This window comes from Tachysurus fulvidraco, chromosome 13 (genome assembly GCF_022655615.1).
Source record: "Tachysurus fulvidraco isolate hzauxx_2018 chromosome 13, HZAU_PFXX_2.0, whole genome shotgun sequence".
NCBI classification, from domain to species: Eukaryota; Metazoa; Chordata; class Actinopteri; order Siluriformes; family Bagridae; genus Tachysurus; species Tachysurus fulvidraco.
The window spans coordinates 14,598,045-14,620,200 of NC_062530.1; the positions used below are offsets into that span (position 1 = coordinate 14,598,045).

Consider the following 22,156-nt stretch of genomic DNA (forward strand, 5'->3'; position numbering starts at 1 on the left):
TATATTCATATTTAACTCAATGACTGTGGGAAAACAAGGCATGGCTTACAGCTCTGTTACAACCCAAAGCTGCTTTGGGTAGAAGCAACCTCCAGAAATCATTTTATTTTTCATACGATTATAAGAATCCCTGGGTATATTTTCAACATCCTGGATGATTTTGAATTTGAGGCGTAAACAGCATTATATTTTCCTTTAGAAGTCTGGAGGACATGTGTAGTCCTGCATGCTGATGGTTTCTGGGTATAGCAGAGATGTGTAGAGGACAGACTGGGTGCAATGCTTATTCTTTGACCCCGCTCCTTTTAATATGGGAAGCTTGTATGGCTCTCTCTAGTCAGGCTGCCTGCCAGCACTCCCCCTCCCTCTCGCACACTCTAACATACACTCTTCTCTTCTCTCAGTCTCTCTCTGTTCTACCTCCTCCCTCCCTCTATTGCCTCTTGAGTGCTCTGCCTGGCAACACCTAACGGGAGCCAGCCTGCTGTCTGCTGCTTCCCATCAGCACAGAGAGAGAGAGAGAGAGAGAGAGAGAGAGAGAGAGAGAGAGAGAGAGAGAGAGAGAGAGAGAGAGAGAGAGAGAGAGAGAGAGAGAGAGAGAGAGAGAGAGAGAGAGAGTCCTTGTGATCAGAGAAATAGCAGATTATTAAATCAGGGTGTAAGAGATTAGCAACAGATGAGATTTGAATAGAGGTTGAAATGAGAAAGGACAACACAGAAACATTGAAGAATTATTGGAAACGATATAAAGTCACCGATCAGAACATATTTAACCTGTAATATTAAGCTTAGTATTTGATTACACCTCTATTATATTTGTGATCATTTATGGTACATTTGTTCATGTAAAATAAAGAAAAATGAATGTTACTGTTGTAGCTCAGGAGCATCAGTAGCCTTTCTGTTTTTTTCTTTCATGAAAGTGGTCTGTTATGTAATACATTGCTGTCTTTGCTTACATACAACACTTTTTTTTTTTAACATTTAATCCTTTCTGTTGAAAAACTAATGTTTGGAATTCTGAAGTGTTTTTGTACTGATACAACACTGTGGAAGTCAAAATACATCTAGAACAAAATTCAAAATCAGTCTGTCCCATTGATGGCCGGATAACTGCTTACAGATACCAAAGAAAGCAGAAGAGTAACTGAGAAAATCATGGAACAAAAACAGAGAGCATAACCTCAAAGGTGCAAATGGAAAATAAAGTACAGAGCTGAAGATGAGCTACTGCCGATAACAATGGAAAGTTACTGTGAAGGATAAACGATAATAGGGCATCAAGCCAAAGACATCTTGTTGGAACTGTCTAGCACATCCTGTGGGAAACGGGAAATCAGCTGTGTGTCCATGTCATCTACTGATTTTCTTCAACCATTTTTCAAAGTTGAAAAGGTGCAGAGATGTTAGGGTTGGTAGTGGAGGAGGAACACCTTTATACTGTACAAGGCCTCACAAACTGTGGTCAAATGAAGGTCAGTGTTAAACAGTGGATTGTCATAATCATGTCGGCCATCCTGTAGATGTAATAGAGGTTCAAGCAACCGTGTTCTAATGACCACCTCACCACACACAGGCAAACGTACAGTAAAGCGTAACCTTTGTTACCACCATTGTGACTAAATGGACCATCAAGAGAAATGCTATGTTCCATGCACTTACTATAAGCCAGAAAGACACCGAAGGGGAAAATTGTGTGCACTTACTCCTCTGTATGTCCACATTGTACACCTTTCAGACAGTGTATACACATTATCCATATTCTCATTTACATATCAACCAGTTGTAGCTTTATAGAACAGTGTAGTTGTAGTTATAGATATAAATGTACTGCTTAACATGACTCAGTAATAGTTTGTTATTTCAAAGTAAAACTTCAGAAGCATAATTATATTAACCTTGGTGAAATTCATTCATAATTAATAGTTGTGTGTTGCAGGACGATTCTTTGTCGAAAACATAAAAAGGAGGTCTTTTGTAGTGTAGCACTCAAGAAACAAAATGGAGAAAGCATTCATTTTAACAGTTTATGAGTTTGCCTGACTTGGAATTATTTCCATAAACTAGGGTTAGCAACCAATTCAGGCAAGGCGATCTTTGAACGCGCTAAAGACTGGATTGACCTATTACCATAAATTAATTGAAGAGAATTGCTTTTTTGGGTGGCATGTTGGAACAGAGGTTATCATCAATGCCTTTGACCTCGAAGGTCCACGCTTCAATCATAAGCTTGGGTTACTGTCTGAATAGCTTCACAAGTCTGCATAGGTTTCCTCTGGGTGTCCACCCATCTGGTTTAGTTTCACTTCCCAAAAACAGGAATATAGGTGAATTTTCACTATTAAATTGTTTTATATGAATGTATATGTGCAAGTTTCTCTATGATGGACTCATGGCCCTTCAGCGGTAACTGAAGGCACCACTTAAATGCTAAGAAAAATTTCACTAAAAACTGATTGCTTTTTTCATCATGTTTCAGTCCCACACTCATCATGCCTATTTTACTAAGGTAATGCAGACTGCTCTAATTTGAGTGCCAACAGGATCTCGAAGACGCAGCTGTTGGCTGTGATGAAAATCTAAGCTTTCATAGTCCAGTAATAGGTCACACTCCAGGCTCTACGGCTGTTCCCTACTCACTATTCCCTACACTGAACATTTTCTGGAGCACTGCATGGAACAGTTTTGTACAGATTACGCAGGTTTGCTCACCACTCTGTGACAGTAGATGTGTTCCATAACAATCAGTTGTATTAAAAAAAGTTGTAACAACTTTTTAAAGAGCATTACCATATTTGCTCTCTGTATTCTTTAGTGAAGCTTTGTCTAAATCAATATAACAAACTTAAAGCATTATGGCCATTTGGGGTGGATATTATGGGTGACTGCCTTTGACATTGTTTATCATGGTGCATTATGGACAACTGGAAAAGCTCCAGTATGTTTTTGGAAGACAGAATTGTGAACAATATACTGAATATGGCCTACATATTAATCTGACCTAACTTTTTTTTTTTGCAGGAAGTGCAATTTCTGTGTCAAAAAACTAAGTCAGAGGGATCCAGACAAACCACAGACATTTGTCCTAGTGAGATATAAAGAAAAAAATAAAAATAAACTAGACTCATTGGTTTATTGAATTATCTTTTCAAAGCATCTTGTAGATCTCGTGAGCTGAGTATGATTAAGGTGCATTTTGGCAGTGTTGCGATTCTTGAAGCTGATTTAAATGTGTTGTCATTCTCTAAGAAGCTTGTTCCTGTTCACTGACCAGAATGAAAAGAATTCCACCTACAATAGAAGTCAATCAATATATGGGGTAGCTGTTACCTCTAAAATGGGCTGCATTAAAAAGATGAACTGCCCTATTATGTTCTCATCATCGATTTCGCGCCGTTCTATTTTCATCCTTCTCAAAAAAAGCAAACAGGAAGCGGGCAAGTGTATGTGTCACTTGGCCAATCCAAAACCTGGTTGCAATCTACAAGTTTAAAGAGAATATAATGTTCTGCCATCTTTTTTGTATGGCAGTGCAAAGTGCACTGTAATGTGAACAACAGATTCTTTGGATTAAAACAGATCGGAAGGATTAATCTTCAACAACTCAGTGTTGTGTGAAATGTGCAGGGAAATTTCCAGAATTGGATGGTGTTAGTGATCATAAATTACACATCACCATTATCTCAATTTTATCTGTGCTAATTGCCACTGCACCACTACAGATCTGTCAAGGACACACAAGCTGCTGTTTTGCACATAATTACAATTTTTATAACATCAAATACTGTGTAGTTTACAGCTACCCAACAAAGTGAACACTGGTCCTTAATTAGGATCATTTTAGAGGTCCAATTGCAGTGTGAGAGCTACAGTGCATATTTAGGTGACTCAGAAGTAACCATGGAGAGTAACAGAGAAAAATGATACATTAAAAGTGCTTTTTCCTAAAACGCAAAAAAAATGAACCACAATAAAGAAAAAAATGTTTAGATTCTGAAGAATGGTTGCTGTAGACATAATGTTTGGACAGCAGAGAAACTAAGGACATGTGGGAATCTTGAACATTATGATTGGTCCTCTGCCCATTTCCTGCTTTTCGGCACCATCTCAACCGGCATCTTTACGAAGGAGTAATTTGTCTTCTTCTAAATAGTGCTTTCCATAAGCACCAACTTCCCAGGCCATTAAAGCAAACCACAGCGCCTGATCGAAAATTACTGCTGACTCACATCTTTCAGCACGATCCTATTCAAGCACGCTGCCGTACGCATGCACACTAAATCAGCTTTCTTCTGCTCAGGATGTAACCGTATCTTATCTTGTTTTGACATTAACACACATATCTCTCTCTCTATGGGGTTGTTTAATGCCAGGCGACAGCCAAGAGCACAATTAGCCCATACTCTGTTAACTGAAGTGTGTATGATATGTGCTTTGAGAAATCAGAAATCAGCTTTGAGAAATCACCCCAGTAAACACTGGAGACATTTGGTATTGCTCATTTCCATCTGAAAACAGCTATCATTAATCAGAACATTAATCATTAATTAGAAGAACTTAAGGGGTAATACTCACTATTGGGCTGAGTCGTTGAGCTGGTACTCACGGGCACGGCTGAAGCACTCCTGAATGCCTGAATCGGCCCACAGGCGCATCATGGCGGTCAGGAGCTCGGGAGAGTAGGGCTCGGTGTCCTCCATGCGACTCACAACATCACACACCATCTTTGCATCGGCCTGCAGAGAAAACACAAACACACACATTTAACAGGGAGCTCATTATAAGGTACAAACCTAGTTAATACCACCTTTATACCTTGAAATGGAGAGCAAAATGGTTAATGTCCTTACACACAAAAAGAACCTAATTGCATTAAACAAACAATGCAATACCTGGCCTATTTTTCACATCTCTCAGTGATTACTCTAAACAAAAGCCCATATGACTGAAAGAAGTAATACAACAGGTCCATTCCTGTTTGGATACAACACTGATCTTATCAAGCAGTGCTGACTAAGTTACAGTGAACAGCAGTCTCAGCACCGGGCACAACGTCACCCTTCTTGTTCTATTTAAACAGTAAAGAGGGCACGGTTGTAAAACTGTACAGCACATGCTGACCCACTGTCGCTGGATCAGGTGTAGAGTTTTAGCACATAAAGATGATTGCACTAGAAGAACAGGGAGAGCTGAGCTTAGAACAGATTTCAGCAAACATCATTATGAATGTGCTCTTTTAACACGGCTGCTGAGAACATTAATGCTCTGTGTCGAGTCCCACTAGAAAGAAGAGGTAGCACCAGGAATTAAGGCAATTAAAGCCCTGTGTGTGTGTGCATGCGTGTGTGTGTGTGTGTGTGTGTGTGTGTGTGAGCACGTGTGTGTGTGTGTATGAGAGCGTGATCCTTGTCATTACTTTCTAGTCCACTAATCCCACATGCTTCCTGTAGGCCCACATTGTGTTGTGAACCTGATACACATTCATGTACATAAATGCACACACATGCACACACAGAATATCCATCAGACATAGGGGGGGGAAGGGCTATTGAGCATGTTGGTCTAAGTCTGCTCTGATAATAGGTATAAAAAAGACCAAAGAAGCGAAACATGAACAGAGGAATCCAGGACCTGTCACTTTTAACTAAATCCCTAATCTGTGGCTCTGAAAATTCGCACAAATACTCTGCTAGATTTCATGCTGGATGTCTCAATATCCTGCTGCTATACCTCCTACCTGCCACTCAAATCCCAGGGGCCTAGTTACCAGCAGCAGATAGGTCAGGGGGTGTTGACAAGAGGAGGAATAAAGTCAACACTGGTTCATAACTCATCTACTGATTCATATAATCAGTGACAACTTTGTGTGTATACATAAGCCACTTGTGAGTAAAATCAGTATATTATCCATACTCACCTCCTAAACTTTTGCCTCACTTCCTGCTTCCATTAACTGCCACTCACATTTCCTGGGTTGCACTTAATAACACTTTGTGGCTTTGCTGCAACACTTCCTTAGTTTCTGCTATTGTTCTTTTGTATAGCCCTAACCCATGAAAGAAGCATTTAGCTTTTAGCTTCTCTGTGGCGATAAGATGAGAACAGCCCTCAAGGGATTGCTATCAACGGGTTGAGCCTTCTTCCTCAAATTCTCAAAACTATCAATTGAGAGACCAATGCAAAGAGTGTGAGAAACACACAGTAGAAAAGAGAGAGTGGGAGAGGGATTGGGGGTGAGTGCCTCACACTGAAAGGCAAGAAATAAGAGAGGATGGGGAGTTGCAAGTTTTCTGTTTTCTCTATTGTTTCCTGTGAGAAATAGTGGACTGCCCAAACAGAAAAGAGAGGACTGGAGGATAAGGGGATGGGAATCGTACAGTTCTCACTGAATAAATTACCATTAACATTAAAGTAATTAATAAATCCTTAGACTATGATATAAATTCAATGCTCTAATCTCTCACAGTGACCAAAATGGAGTCCATCGTATTAGTCGTCAGCAGCTTCTGATAGAGCAACCATTTCAACAGCAATGCCACAGGCGGTGGCATGGTCAGCAGGAGCCCGCGTGATTGGCTGGGCGAGGCTCCCTTTCCGCCTCCCCTGGTGAGAGTGACCTTTGGGAGGAGGTCCTCTGAACTCAGCAGGATTGAACCTTCTAGAACTCCTATGTATCTCTCTCTCTCTCTCTCTCTCTCTCTCTCTCTCTCTCTCTCACACACACACACACACACACGCACGCACACACACGCAGCACACACACGCACAGCATGTCCAATGCACTACAACAGAAACAGTAACAGCTGCCACAGTAGAGCTGTAATTACTGTAATACACTCACAGGGTCAGCAAACATAATTTAACAAAAACATGAAGGTGTTATAAAGGTGCTTTTAACATCTATAAATAGTAAATGTGGAGGCTGTGGCTGAGTGATTAAAACTTAACAGTGTTGGTACTGTGGAATAATGGGTAACAACAGGGAATAATTAAAGGTTTTTTATTGTACTGACCAATATAAGTAATGTAACTATTTTTCTGTTTCACTAAAGGCTGCTTTTAATACAGCTTCTGACAAACTTGGGGCAATACTGAAGGGGTCAATACTACTAGAAATCTAAATCAATTCCTACTCAGTCAGTGCTGCTTACAAACACATTTAAATCATAGTCATGTTACATGCATGATAACAAACACAAATAATGAACAAAGAATACACAAATTCTTTTTTTATAATTTGATCAAAGCCAGAGCAAAAAGTTGAAGAAAAAAGGGGTGTTCCGGCTTGCAGGTAGGCCGGCCCTGTTGCAGTTTGGACACTAGCCATGCATCTTTTTTCAGCATGCCATTAAAACAACATAAGGATCAGGCATGTGATTGCCTATTGAATTTGTGATCAGGCTCTAATAAAACATGTAAGAGCTCTTCAAGGGCCAAGCGCAGGCCAAAGAGAATGGGGCATGTCCTTCATCAGCATTTATTTATTCAAGGTGTGATAGGTTTCAGGGTTTTAGACATTTGGATCCCCGAGACAAGCAACACTGTGCTACAGTAGCCTGCCCTGTTTATCCCGGTCTCAGTTTTTCCTCAACCAGTGCAGTAATTGATATGTGTGAAAAATACAATCCATCCAATGATCTTTGATACTCTTCCTATTTACATACTGTTATATGCTGGGGAGCTCAATAATGTCATGAAATCAGTTATGACTTTTACTGCTGCAATATGGAGCTGATATTACCCTCAGTTTCCTGGAAGCAAGTGTCTCCATTGGAAACTAATCTGATGCTGGATGCACTTATAGGCCAGCAGAGATTTCAGTTCACTCTTCATAGCCATCATTATCCTTCTGTATTTACATGGATCAGTTCTGAGCTAGCATGGAAGATGTCAGTCGAGTCTTCAGCACTGTCAAATCAGATGGTGTACTTGCCATTACAGAAGGTTGTGTATTATAAATTCATTTGTTTTTTCGAGGTTTTTCTAATGTATATCCAACCGGATTCGAGTTGGATCACAATTCACAGATCAGTGTCTGTGACCAGCAGAGAATAACAATATGGGCCAAGAGACTGGCAGCAAGTTTAACATTTATTTTCAAAAAAGCCTAAAGTACTTAACTTACAAAGATGCAGGAATACAGCATAACCGTTGCACCATAAGTATGAGTCCAAACTGCTCAGACAAGGATTAGAGAATCTATTCAGTGTTACACCACTAATCCTCATCACCAAGTCAATTCTGTCACAGTTGATGCTGCTCTCTCAGTACCTATACAGAGGATCCTCGGCTCTAGTCCCATATGAGGGACAAGCTAATTAAGGGTGCTGATACAGGTCAAGCACTTGGAAAATGAATAAGGCTGTATGCCCATTCTCTACAGAAATAAGTGAAGTGTCTATAGAGGAACTGGAAATCAGGATGAAAATAGCTGGCTGGGGAAGGCAGTGAAAAAAGCTCTGGAATCACACATTAACCATTATATCCATAATGGGTAAAAATACAGAGATTTTAAAAGTGCATTGTAGTTAGAGAGCTTGGAGGCACCTGATTGAGTGCCATCTCCTTCTTCACAAAAAAAAATCCCATAATCAGTAATTCGACCATACATGTATGTGAAAGTGTATCATGCATATCATGGTGTGTTTTAGTCCTTTTTCATACCTGGTATTGACATCTGTCTAAGGTGATCACAAGTAGCCAATTGAGACATTTATTCATGTATCAAAAGCATCTCACTGACTGAAGATTGCTTAAATTTAACCACAAGATGTATTCTTCTAATAATGTTAGGCACTCAGATCAGCTGACAAAAATCCAGATCCATCCTCCTGCTAAATATTTCTGGTTGGAGTCTCATCACCTGCAAACTACTTACTGCTGCTGACAACGGCCCACATTGACAGCCTAAAGATACATGAGATTACTGTGAATGGTACCACTTAGGAACAATTAAGATGGCTTTTAAACATTATCATGAGGCTAGAATAAGCCTAGAAGTTAAGCCACTTTGTGAAACTGTCTAGTATTAAAAAAGCTATACATAGAAAATGTTAAACCGCGTGTTGTCACATGAATGTGCGGCATTGTCTGCAGTATTTGCTTATCTAATCAGGTTTCATGTACAGTATTTTCAACAAGGGCACAAATGAAAAAGAAGGGACGTTTACACACAGTTTATAGTGTCAATTACACAACACGATGCTGCTGAATACCCCAATCTGATTCAGTGTGCTGATGAATTCCAGCACAGCTTGGACAATAGTATAACATGTCCAAACGACAGCAGTTTCAACCTCAAGTGTAGAGATTTATTTGCATGCTTTCTGACTGCATTTGATGGCTTAAATGTAACAAATACTAAGCAGCCATGTAATCTTTCATAAACACATCCATCTGACATATGAATATACAATGACAATCTTAGGGTGTTTTCACATATAGTTCGTTTTAAAAGAACCAAACCCAGTTCACTTAAAGTGAACCAGAAAAGGAACTAGCCGAATGTGACCTCAGTCCGTTTGGTGTTCACAATATAGTGGACTCAAAAGAGAACCCAGTTCTCTTTTTGGTCCTTTATTGAAATGAGCTCAGACCCTTTTGTGTTCACACCTCAACTTCATAAGAACTCAGAACCCAGAATTCTGTGCAGCAATGGATTTTGGGTATTTGGTCTATTTTTAAAATATTAATTATATATATATATGTATAGTATTTGTTGAGAATAGTTGGCATTTAATGCCATCCTCTTTCCAAATATCAATAAGTGCACAGATTTCTTCATAAGACCACACGACTCCGCGACCTGCCATGGCGAAAAGTTTTTTGTTTTCCGCAGTCACAGTGAAGGAACACGGCTGCAGGTATGGCAAGCCTCCAGGGACATTTGGCGAAATGAAACGCAAAGCAGACCGGGACCTCATTGCTTTCACATGTCGCACACAAATCGAACCACAAACGAACCAACAAACGAACCGTACTCAGACCACCTCCGGAGGTGGCCTGAGTACGGTTCGCTTCTGGGTCCTTTTAAGGGGTCTCAGATCACATGGTTTGTTCACATATACACAATGAGCCACTCCGAGAGCGTTTGGAGGGCTCAAACGATCTATGTGTGAAAACACCCTTAAAATCTGTCCCTTCCAAATGCTATGTTGTAGTAAAAAGCCCTACACTACGACACATCTTTAGAATGAGTTCAACAGTAACACCAACATACACCTTACATGTATCATATTTCTTAATGAAAGAGTAATAAACCCTGCAAATTTTCTCAGAGACCATTTATTCACCACATTTTGAAAGTGGTCCATTACTATTAGATATATATTGTCATAAATAAAGAATAGTCATGGAAATAGAACAATAAGGCAATTAACTGACACCAAAGATCCTACATCCCTGATGTAACATAAAATATCTTTTTATGAACAGTAAGAAAAAGTGTGCATGAGGATAGGTTCCCCTTCGAGTCTGGTTCCTCTCAAGGTTTCTTCCTTTACCATCCAAAGGAGTTTTTCCTTGTCACAGTCACCTCAGTCACCTCAGGCTTGTTCGTTGGGGATAAATACAAACACATTGAATTTTTGTATTATATTATTCTTTACATTAGCCTTTTGTTTTATGTTTGTGATCTGTAAAGCTGCTTTGAGACAATGTCAATTGTTAAACACGCCATACAAATAAATTTGAATTTGAATGTAAGAAGACGTCATGTGACCAGTATGCATGTTTTAATATACTGTTCTAATCATAATGTATGCAATACAAGTTTGAGCCACACGCAAAATGGTCTATGAAGGTTGATGTTAAAATCTCAGATCTTTGGATCCTTCCATATCAACTTGACCAAGATACTGCTGAATGAAGAGGTATGAATGAGTAACACCAATATCAATGTGAACAGAAACAAAATGATCACCGTTATTTAAATAGATATTACATTGCTGACACTACAGGAGGTAATTAGGAAAACCAATTTACCTGCTCATTCGTGGAATTACTTAATGAGGGAATCAAGAAGCAAAAAATGATGCAGATAGAGGTCAAGTACCCTAGGTGATTTTCATAGAAAATATCAGAATGAAGGACATGTTAGTGACTTTGAATGTAGCATTGTTGTTTGAGCCAGATGGACTTGTTTGACTATTTCAGAAACTGGTGATCACCTGGAATTTTTATGCAAAACTCAAATTGTGAAAACGTGCAGTGAGCAGCACTTCTGCATAGCCAAACTGGCTGAAACTGACAGTAAGACTATGGTAACCAATATCCACTCTTTACAACTGTGGTTAGCAGTACATAATCACAGAATACAAAACAAGTTCAACCTTGAGATGCATGGGCTACAAACAGCAGAAAACCACACAGGTTAATCTCCTGTCAACATACAACAACATGAATCCATGCATCCAACCTGCCTGGTTTCAGCTGTTTAATCTGGTGGTGTGAGGGTGGTGTAATGGTAGGGATATATTTTCTTGACACACATTGGGCCTCTTAATACCAATCCAGTATTGATTGAATTCCACAGCCTGTCTGGGTATTGTTGCTGACCACATGCATCACTTTATGGCCACAATTTATCCAACTTTTAAAGACTTCCAGCATGTCACAAAGCACAAGTTCTCGAACTGGATCCTTAAACATGGCAATGAATGCTGTGCACATCGATGATCTCCTCAGCCACCACATCTAAATTCACCAGAGCATCTTCAAGAAGAAGCATGAATGTACAGCTGACAAATCTGCCACAATAATGTGATGCACTCGCATGTAAGCATGGACCAGCAATTCATCGGAACGCTTCCAACACCTAGTCAAATCTGTACCATGAAGAACTGAAGCTATTCTGAGGGCAAAATGGGATCATGTGCAGTAATAGAAGTAATAAAGTTGCTATTTCAGTATGTTCAGCTTTTTTCCACTCAACTTTAAAGACATTTTCTTCAATTGCTTCAATGTTCAAGAGCTATATACAGTACATCAATTATCAATTTGATTTGACATGTTACAGTTGTGAAATGAAAGCAGTTCGTCTTCATTATGCCATGCTATATGATTTACATTTCCATTAAATTAAGTCCTGGAGCTCGGCTCCGCTTGCCACTTATATAAAACTAAAGGTGGCGTCGCTCCTCTGTGCCTTCCTCGATTCATCCACTGCTTACAGGTTTAACTAGCAAGATACTAGTTAAAAATCCTCTGAAAAAGGACTGAACCTGCTTGTAGCTGCTTCACAAAATGTAGCAAATGGGAAGTTTATGGAGTTTTGGGAAAAAGTTTCAAATAAAATAATAAATTTCAAAATTCCAAGAAAAATATTCAGTAATATTTAATATTAATTATGGTACTATTAATGAAAAAATATTGTGTAAAAATATTGTGTAAAAAATATAAATAAAATAGTTTAATAAAAATCAAAACAGAAATTTTTATCTTTATGTTTTGTAATGTTTTTAAATGTTTTGTTGCTTACATTTCTGCTTCTGTAATTTTAGATTTAGGCACTTTTTTCTTTTTACACCTCCCTCTAGTATGCAGCACCCTATACAAGATGTGCTAAAAGATCAGCAGAAGAAAAATGAAACTTCATCAGATAAAGCGATACACAAAAAATAACAGTAAAATGAATGTAAATAAGAATTCCATAGTGGCTTTTTAAGTGAAAAAATGCAATGTAATATGATTTAAAGGATCATATTCCAAACAGTTGACATGAGGCCAAGTGAATGTTCTGAATACAGTAATGTACGTTGTTATATACTCTGGCTATTATTAATATTTCTTGAAACCAGAGATGGGTTTGTGTTGGCCAGTGTACGCAGTCAATACTGCACATGTTCAGAGGAAGAGGCCAGACCTCCGTTTCCACAAAATCTCATTACAGCAGATCTCTTATTCATGTTCAACTGGGTCCCTGTTGCTCTCGCTTTCCCCACATTGCTTTCTTTATGTGACACACTGGAATCAGATGTGACGTTTGATAGAAAGGCTGCATGTATCCTTTCAAGCGAAACAGGATTAAAGCAACACAAGTCTTGTCTTTGCCTTTCTTGATGATCATCTCTCTTTTGCTCTCTTTCGCTTTGTCACTCACTCTCACACAACTAGCCTCCCTCCCCCGCTCGCTCACCACTCCTCCGCATCATGTGACAGTCAGCTCCAGTTCCTATGGTTACCGTGACTTTCCTGGGAAATGCGATTGTGGGTTTGATGCTCTCTCTTTCCATTTCTCTCATTACATTCCCTCCCCATTTTCTTCTCTCTTTTCCTTCTCTGTCACATTCTCTCTACATCATCCAGTCTCTCTCTTTTACATTTTCTCAGTCGCTCATCTCCTACTCTTTTCCTCTCTCAATTTTCTTAGCTCTCTTTGTCTTTCCATCGCTGCACATCTCCCTCTCTCCCTCTTTCACTCTAGCCATCATCTGCTCCTCTCATTTGCTCTCTCCCTTCCATGGCAGCTGATGAATTATTGATTTGATGAAATATTTAGCTGTTATTCTGCTAGACCGCTGAGCACTCCAGTTGTGGTCTAATGGCAGGGCAGGGCACCAGGCGTCGGTGCCCTCTCAATCACCCCCTCCCCAACCACCTATCATCAGGGGACCACGCCCACCCTGAGCAACTAACATAATATTCCTGTGACACATGGTGCTATGTTGATATTGAGACCTCTGCTTCTACTAATGCTCTAATGTAGTGTGCTGTACATTTTGTGCATTACTTTTACCTTACGCTTGCCTCTATAGCTCGGCCTTTCAAATCACTGTGTACACACACATTAATGGAATGACATTAAAAATGGACCTGTCTGAAAGCTCACAGAGACAAAAGAACTGCTAGGATATGAAACAGAGAACAAATGGTAACGTCACAAGACACTTCCCCAGAAATAAAGAAGAAAATGAAAAAAAGTACCCTTTCTTCATGTCTGGCATTTGCTCTCTTTCAAACAGAAACAGAGAACAGAAAAAAAGGAAGTTTGGGTTTTTCTCTGGATGATGAATTAAACAGACTAGGTGTTGCTGAGAGAGCAGATGCATCAGTCCATATCAGCAGCTCCCTACTGTGGTATGTGTGTTCTGTGATGGATGCTGAGTCCTACCATTAATATCTCTGTGCAGTCCTGTGCTTTCTTCTCTGATGGGATCAAAGCCTTCCTGCATCTCCTTAACTAGGACTGTACAGTTATATTGCCTCCTAGATTAGTACTGCCAATATTTACCTAAAACATTATCAGTTTCAAGTTCAGAAATTAATCCATTAATTAGACCATGATTAAACTAGATGTACCTGACATATGGAAGCTGTAGTTCATTACCAAAGCAAACTGCTTTATTTGAATGATAATGGACCAGATGTTGTATATTTATCTATTCACTGTGCTGGGCATAGAGCACACCCACTCAGCCAAACAGAATATTAAAAAATTAAACTGGGTGTCTGTCAGTACAATACATACCCCACTGCCACCCAAGAATAAGAATATGATACTAATCATTAGCTCAGACTTAATGAAATTGGACAGCTGAATGTTCTAATGTTCAGCAGCCCAGTTTTTGTGGTCCGTTTCTTTCTTCCCTCCCTTCCAAGCCTAGTATTTATATCAGGAAAATGATGAAATATCAAGTTTGACTTAACTCAAGCACAGTAAATGGTAGTATGGGGTATAACAATTCTGAAGCACTGTAATAACCAGGTCTGTATCTCCTAAGAAAAACGTGCACTTGTAGTAAGGAGTGGAGAGTGAGTACAGTATAATGTAGAAGTGTGTTGGAGGTGGAGGGGGAACGGGTGACAAAGCTTAATACAAGACAATAGCCAAAGAGTTGCATTTAATGCAGTCAATGTTCCAGGATGACATCACCAGCTGAAATGTTCCTTTTCTGGTGTATTTCAACATACATGAATGGGTGAAGGAAATGGAAAAAAGAGAAGTTGAGCTAAGAAAGATACAGAAAAGGTTTCTATACAGAGAGCAGTAAGGGACTGTATCTAGACTGTTTCTATACAGAGAGCAGTAAGGGACTGTATAGACTCCCACAGTAAGATCATTTACCAACATAAACTAATTCAACGCATGTTCACTGGGGTACTAGATCTGCTTAACTTGACCTAATTGTAAAAATGTCTCCAAACTAGGGTAGTGCAATGAAACGGTATGTGCTAGATGTGCCAAGGCTGTCATAATATACCAATGTGTTTAACACTATAGAAGGTGTTTGTGAAATAGCATGCATGCAGAGGGCAAGGCACAGCCTCTGTCCAAGTGGCCAATGTGTCTCTGTGGCAACTGACTGTTTCCTAGCAGCACAACACAGCCTATGGAAAAATGAATGAAAATCTTCCCAGAGAGGGCGAAAAAAAAAAATAAAGACACACAGTATGCAGTTCTTTAGCCAGATTGTAAAACTGCACAATACAAATGACAGAATATATATATAAATATCCTGTGATCTAAAATCTGATTATTATTATTATTATTATTATTTTTTAAACAAAGGTGTAAAAGTTGCTCTGATGGTGTGAAAGTTGGTCCAAAACACAAGTTGTAAATGACCACAAGTGACCCTTTTTACACTGTTAGATAACAGATATGAAAATTTAAGTTTTTTATTTTCATTTATTTAATCAAATATCCTTGTCACCTGGACCATGAAAAGTGGCTCCTGAAGATATCAGCAGATATCTTATGTATAAAAATATAATAATAAAAAAAAAAAAAAACCTGTGACAGAGTAGATTCCCAGCTTTTTTCAACAGAGGAAACAGTCTGTCTCTTTCCTCATTCAGAGACAAATGGAATACAGATGAAGCAGAAACATGTAAAACACACACACACAAACTATGTTCAAATGATGATCAAACACACCCTGCTTATATGTGTGTAGTTATCCACCCGGTATGTGCATTTGTGTTTACCAGTGTTTACCAGTGCAGCAGCAGAAAGTCCATGTACTCAACCACTTAGTAAATGTCTACTGTACACAAAGGCACACTCCATTTTTCCATTAAAACGGCTGTGCTAGTCTACGAGTCAGTGAAGCGACACCACTCTGCACTCAGTACACATGCTGAGCTTGCACTGCTATGTTTAAACTGGGAAATCTAGCTCAATAAATTCTAGGTCATTATATAAAATTACTTTAGGTCCAGACTGAGTACCACTGCCTGATTTGTCCATTCAATAAATAGGTTTATGGAATGTAGGATTAGAGCATTTCAACTGCTCTTTCAACTGCTGAATGGTGGGAAGATCTTTGGTTGCCATGATACAAATCAGGACTGCTTCACTTGTTTTCCCTGGTGTCTTCATGTAATTGTTCTTCTGGGAATGATGAGGGTTTGATCATTTGGAATAATGACATCAACAGATGATACAGCTCCATTAATACAATGCCGTTTATAGACGTGCCAGTGTGAGATTAGATGGATTTTAAGTGTTTGTATTAAGGAAAAAAGATTGATACACTTTGAAGAACAGCTGTGGACTTAGCTCTGTGTGCTGTAAACAGTTTGAAAGCTACGCTGTACTAGTTGCCTGTTAAAGGCACTTTCCAACCACCTCTTCCCGCTTAATCTTTTTCTCCTTCTCCACTATCCTATACTTCATTCCCACCCTAAACCATTACCAGCATTCAGGGCTGCTCTTGATTCAAACCTCCTTTCTTTTTTCAGCTATTCGCACTGCACAACGGACAAAGAAAAAAGTGCATCAACCCACAGCCACTAGCAAGGGTCTCATACATACTCCATGTACCCGAGACACCCCCTACCCCCATGGCAATTCAGTCTCAGATGTGCATAAGCACACAATAGTGCTTGCATGGATGGCAATAAGAGCCCCACACAAACACACACGCACACACGAGGGTGTGTTATGGATTTCCTAGAATCTACAATCTACAATATTATGCACCAGTGTACTGAAAGTGGAATATGCAAGAATATACAGCTTCAAATATTTAAATAGCTGATTTAAAAACAAAAAAGCATGTGTGACCTGCAATATTCTCCAAATATATGGTATTTGCCATGTCATGGTTGTTCAGAAGTGTTTTTAAGTGTCTATTGTACAGACCTCTGGGTTTCTGCTTCATGCATGATTCCATGCTCATGCTTTAGTCATATTGGAGAGAAAATAAGATAAGCTTTGGAGGAGGAAAGCAGATTTATATGTAAACTAAGAAAAGGGAGAAACATCAAACATAACGCAAACAGGGTGGGGGTTGGGGGTGGGCTGAAGAGGGGGTGGCGGGTTTGAGGGGACCACAAGATGTGTGTGAGAGAGAAGTTTAGTAAGGTTGAGATATCTAAAGAGCAAGAAAGTAAAGGAGAGAATGAGGGAATGAGAGGGAGATTATGGCAGAGTAGTCCATTAAGAGTCCAGACACATTGGGGCCATCTACTTATGTCATCCCTTGCTACCCCTCCTGTCTCACTCTCCGTTTTTCTAATCAATAGAGAAGCACTTAGGGGGTGAGCAGAGGCCTGCTCATTAGGGCCTGTAATGGGCCTAGCAATGGGAGCACTCTCCCTCTCACACAAACTGCTACTGTTGCTACTACTGCTGCATTCACACACTGGTCTTACCAGTTTCAATTCCAATTGGGAAACACACACAAACACTCACATTTACAGTTAAAATACAGAATGATGTAAATGTAGTCAATGATAGTGTGGCCATGTTTCACCTTACTCCAATATGTGCAAGGGAAGGAAACTCAAAATAAGAGAATTCAAATTTGACTCTAACAGCTATTAAAGTCAAGAAGGGAATGTTGAGCATGACATCGGATCTTTCGCCCTCACTTACTGTCAGCATTTAGCCCTAAACTATCAATTAAGGTTTAGAGGAATTTAATATGTCACATTGAACATATAGCTACACAGGAGATAGAACTGCAAACAATTGTGTGCATAGTTCCCAGTGTGAGTTTCCAGAACTGTCTGTACTCCTTTTCGAGGGGAATCGCAGACTTGTGAACACGCGGAAGCTGTGAAGTGCTAACATTTTAGGACTCACTCAGATACATATGGGGTTGATCCCAATGGAACAGTCAATGCTTCATTTCCTTCCCTCTTGCCATCAAAATAGATGTATTTTAAGGCTAAATAATTCATCTACATGCAGATGCAGCTTTTTATGGAGTAAATAATTGAAAGCAGGATCAGGGGTTGTCAGAGCAGGGAGGTCGCCTCACTAGCATAGACATGTGAGAAACCGAAGGTAATCGACTTTCCCCAGGGTCATGATGTGTTCTACCTCATTGACTGAAGTAAATCAACTCTTGCAAAGGGTGCACGATTTCTAATTTGAGAGATTTCCACTCAGTGGGACTGCACCACACAACAGTTCATGTGAAGAGTGTTTCCTAGTCAAACTCTGCTGATTCAAGCAAGTGAGCTTGAGGGCTTTGTGTTGTGAGTCACAATGGTGAGTGTACACACAAGTGTGTATGAGCGTGCAAATGTGTGTGTATAAACATAACTGAGCACTCAAGGGCGATACACCCACATTCATATAATTCAGACTCTCTCTCTCTCGCTCTCTCCCGCTCTCTCTCGCCCACGCTCACACAAACACAGCAACATGCAAAAACAGCAGTTTCTAAAAACTTGCTTCGTCACGAAAGACTGCATTTCCCAGGATGTGCAGAATGACCACACATGCTAAAATCATAAATTTCCAGTGTTCAATAAACAGGCCCTGAAAGTCAAAATGGTATTTGTCCTATCAACAGTGGCATTTTCCAGAAACTGCATTTGTTAGCAGAGATTTATAGGAAGAGGTCGAGCAATATGTCTCGAGGCCCAGAGTAACATATCTCAGTAACATAGCTAAAGTATATTTCCCAAAATGATGAGAATATTAATAGTGTGTTCTGTGTGAGAGGCAGTCTGATCTAGTTCATCATAATCTGTCTTTTGCTTCAGGACTGGTTTTATTTACTTTGTATTAACTACCCCTGACCTGGAAATAAAATTACAGCATGATCCAGAACGGATATAGAACACAAAAGAATGTATTTAAAATATTAATTTTGTGAGGAGGATAGAATACAGTGGGAGAAACTCCTTGAAAGTCACCCATCTCTATGCTCCCTCATTCATGTTCTGCTCAGAGGACAGGACAGTGACCTCCTACTAAGAATAAGACAACTAACATTTCAAATGCAGAAGAAAGTGACTGAATTAAAAGCCTTGGTTTAAATCCCGGAATCAATCCTGGAACATAAATAAAGATAGAGAAGGATCTGTTCCACATACTGAGACAGATCCAATACACAAAATCTGTCAGAGATTTACCAACATCTGTATGTTACTTGTTTAAAAAGTCAGCATTTTATGTCTGATAAGCAAATGTTAGCGTTATGCAGTCTGGTTAACATTTTTCTCCCTGACATCAAGGTTTTAAAAATTGCTTGTATACTGCACACTCTTTACGGTATGGCACTTTATCCTACAGTGCATTATTTATTATAGAGCTTTTCATGGCATAGCACAACATTTCTGTAATGCAGGAGTAAGATTTATGTTGCTGTATTACGTTAGACAGTGCTAGTTGAGCTCCAATTCCCAAAGCACTGATGCTGGTAGATGTTGGTTGAATGTTGGGTGTGTATTGATTTCAGAAGAGGATTACAGAGCAGGCGGTGCAGGGAAAGGCATGGCCCGCTGCTCTGTCAGTACTGCCGTTTTCTTGTAACCTTCAATTAGAGGCCACTGGCAGTGCTGGGCACTGATTAAGCGCTAAATGCCAACACTGCACACAGCATATGCACACACACAGACACACACACACACCATGCTACCTCATCGTCAGGTCATGCATTATTGAAGAGCAGCCAGGCTAATTACAGTGAGGAGAGCTCACAGACAGCGGGGAAGGAACACCCACACACATCTGGAGAACAAACACACACATACACACACAGACCTAACAACCAAAAAAAAAAATGACACAATATATCAACAAACTAATGAAGATGCTGGGATCTGCCCAGATTAAAGTGCATTGTCAATCTCAAACAGGATGCTGTAGCCCCTATTATTTTCACCTATTATTTTTTAATTATCATTTTCTATCTATCTTAAGCTATAGTATGCCATGCTCTCAATCTAGATCTGTAGCTTTGTTTGCGCAATGTACAAGACACTTTGGACTATATCTCACAACATAACAAAAACGAGAAGAGCAGCAGTGTGTGAGATTTATTTTATTTTATTATATTACCGGCAGCAGCTATGATCCACTAAACTTCACCAAATGAACACGCAAAATCAAAGAAATTAACAATCAGCTTTATGAACACCTTAGTTTAAGGTCTATCAATAGTTTTATGTATACTTCTAGCACACATATCTTCTCTTATCATATTTTTCCTGTATTCTGTTAAATATCTTGCATCTGACAGCAGTCAAGGCTAAATTTAGCCTAGAGAAGTTTAAAGGCTACAGCTCAAGGGAGTTAAATGAAGGGAGGAGGGAAAGAGAGAGAGAGAGCTAGCTTACAAGGGACAATATTCTAAATGTTGGTGACTAAGCCTCAAAAAGCTTTTAGCTCTCATAAAACGGACCGCTCACTGATTCTACGCCAATCTGCCAACACTCACTATCCTGCTAGACAGTGTGAAGATCTGAATGTTTATGTGGCTTGTCTTATGATGGATAAAGGGATGTGGTAGCCTAGTGGTAAAGGTGATGGGCTACCAATTGGAAGGTTGTGAGTTTGATTCCTACATCCACCAAGCTGCCACTGCTGGGCCCCTGAGCAAGGCCCTTAACCCTCAATTGCTCAGTTGTATAAAAATGAGATAAAATGTAAGTCGCTCTGGATAAGGGCGTCTGCTAAATGCTGTAAATGTAAATGTGAAATAAAGTTCTCTGAATTTGGGTGTATTTCAGTTTAAATGCAGCTACTGCGGGGGGTAAGAGCTCAATTCCTGCTCAAGGCGAACCTACACTAAGTGGCTGCTTGGATCCCAAAGCCAGCAGTGGACACATCATGGACAACATATCTGATAAAGTATGGTCAGTTAAGATTAAAAGATTTGATAACTGATAATTGGTTGTTTTCCAATAAAGTGATGATCTAATAATTTATTTCTAATAAAGTGATGATGTGTGATTGTGTGAGTGAATGAGAGTGTGTGTGCCCTGCGATGGGTTGGCACTCCGTCCAGGGTGTATCCTGCCTTGATGCCCGATGACGCCTGAGATAGGCACAGGCTCCCCGTGACCCGAGAAGTTCGGATAAGCGGTAGAAAATGAGTGAGTGAGTGAGTAAAGTGATGATTTATTCCTGGTTGATTGAAAAAAATTGTGATCAAATAATTGAACTCTGAACTCTCTATGAACTGTGAATCTGATGATAAAGAGTAATTATGGCAACTGAAAAAAAAAAACTGGGCGTAAATGTAGCTTTATTTTATGGCAAAGGGTATTGGCTATTTTGGTGTGCTGACTGCTGATCAGATAGTTAGTGAGAGAGAAAAGTGGCATTTTGTGCCTACTGATTACAAAAATAAAAACATTTTGTTCTCTATGCTTTAATTAGCAGCCATTTGTTCTTTAATAGACTGTTGAGATTTAAATATTTTAAATGAATTAAACCAACTAAGGACCAATGTATAAATGGATTAAACTAGTTAACTAAGATTGACCATGTCAACGATTATCTCTATTTACATACAGTACAAGAAATCTAAAGGAGTTCTTTCTAATCAGATTGTTTGTGTACCTTTCTCATAGATGTACATGTTATGTCTAGCCCTCAGACAGCTGCAGCCATAACAGCTGGTAAAATCTCAACAGAGCGCATCATTTAATTATCTAATCATCAGTTTCTTCTTTAGCACTGCTGGCATTTGTGAAACTTTGTGAATAAAAAGATTTTCTGAAAGTTTGCTGACCAGATAGGGATATACTGTACACCATTCAACTTCTTGCATTGATAGGTTAGTCCACATATTTGTTTGCTTGTGTTTACCTTTTTATCAAAAGGACACCAGAGATTTTCTTCTGAACAGATTTTCTTTGTGACTGGGGACTTCTATAATAGAAAACATGTTCAGAGTTAAAAATTACTTAAGGTAACTGTAATTTATCTGATTTTATTGGGGAAAAAAGTAAGGCTATGCAGACCAGC

The 22,156-nt window shown here is 39.4% G+C and overlaps 1 protein-coding gene across 3 annotated transcripts in view; it reads right to left on the minus strand.

Moving 5' to 3' along the window:
• gnao1a (guanine nucleotide binding protein (G protein), alpha activating activity polypeptide O, a) overlaps positions 1-22,156 on the minus strand; it is a 72,002-nt gene that overhangs the window by 20,620 nt on the left and 29,226 nt on the right. For all 3 annotated transcript variants that reach the window (XM_027161960.2, XM_027161957.2, XM_027161959.2), the window contains exon 4: positions 4,576-4,736. In XM_027161960.2, the coding sequence (XP_027017761.1) occupies positions 4,576-4,736 (161 nt within the window). The remainder of the gene's footprint in view (positions 1-4,575; positions 4,737-22,156) is intronic.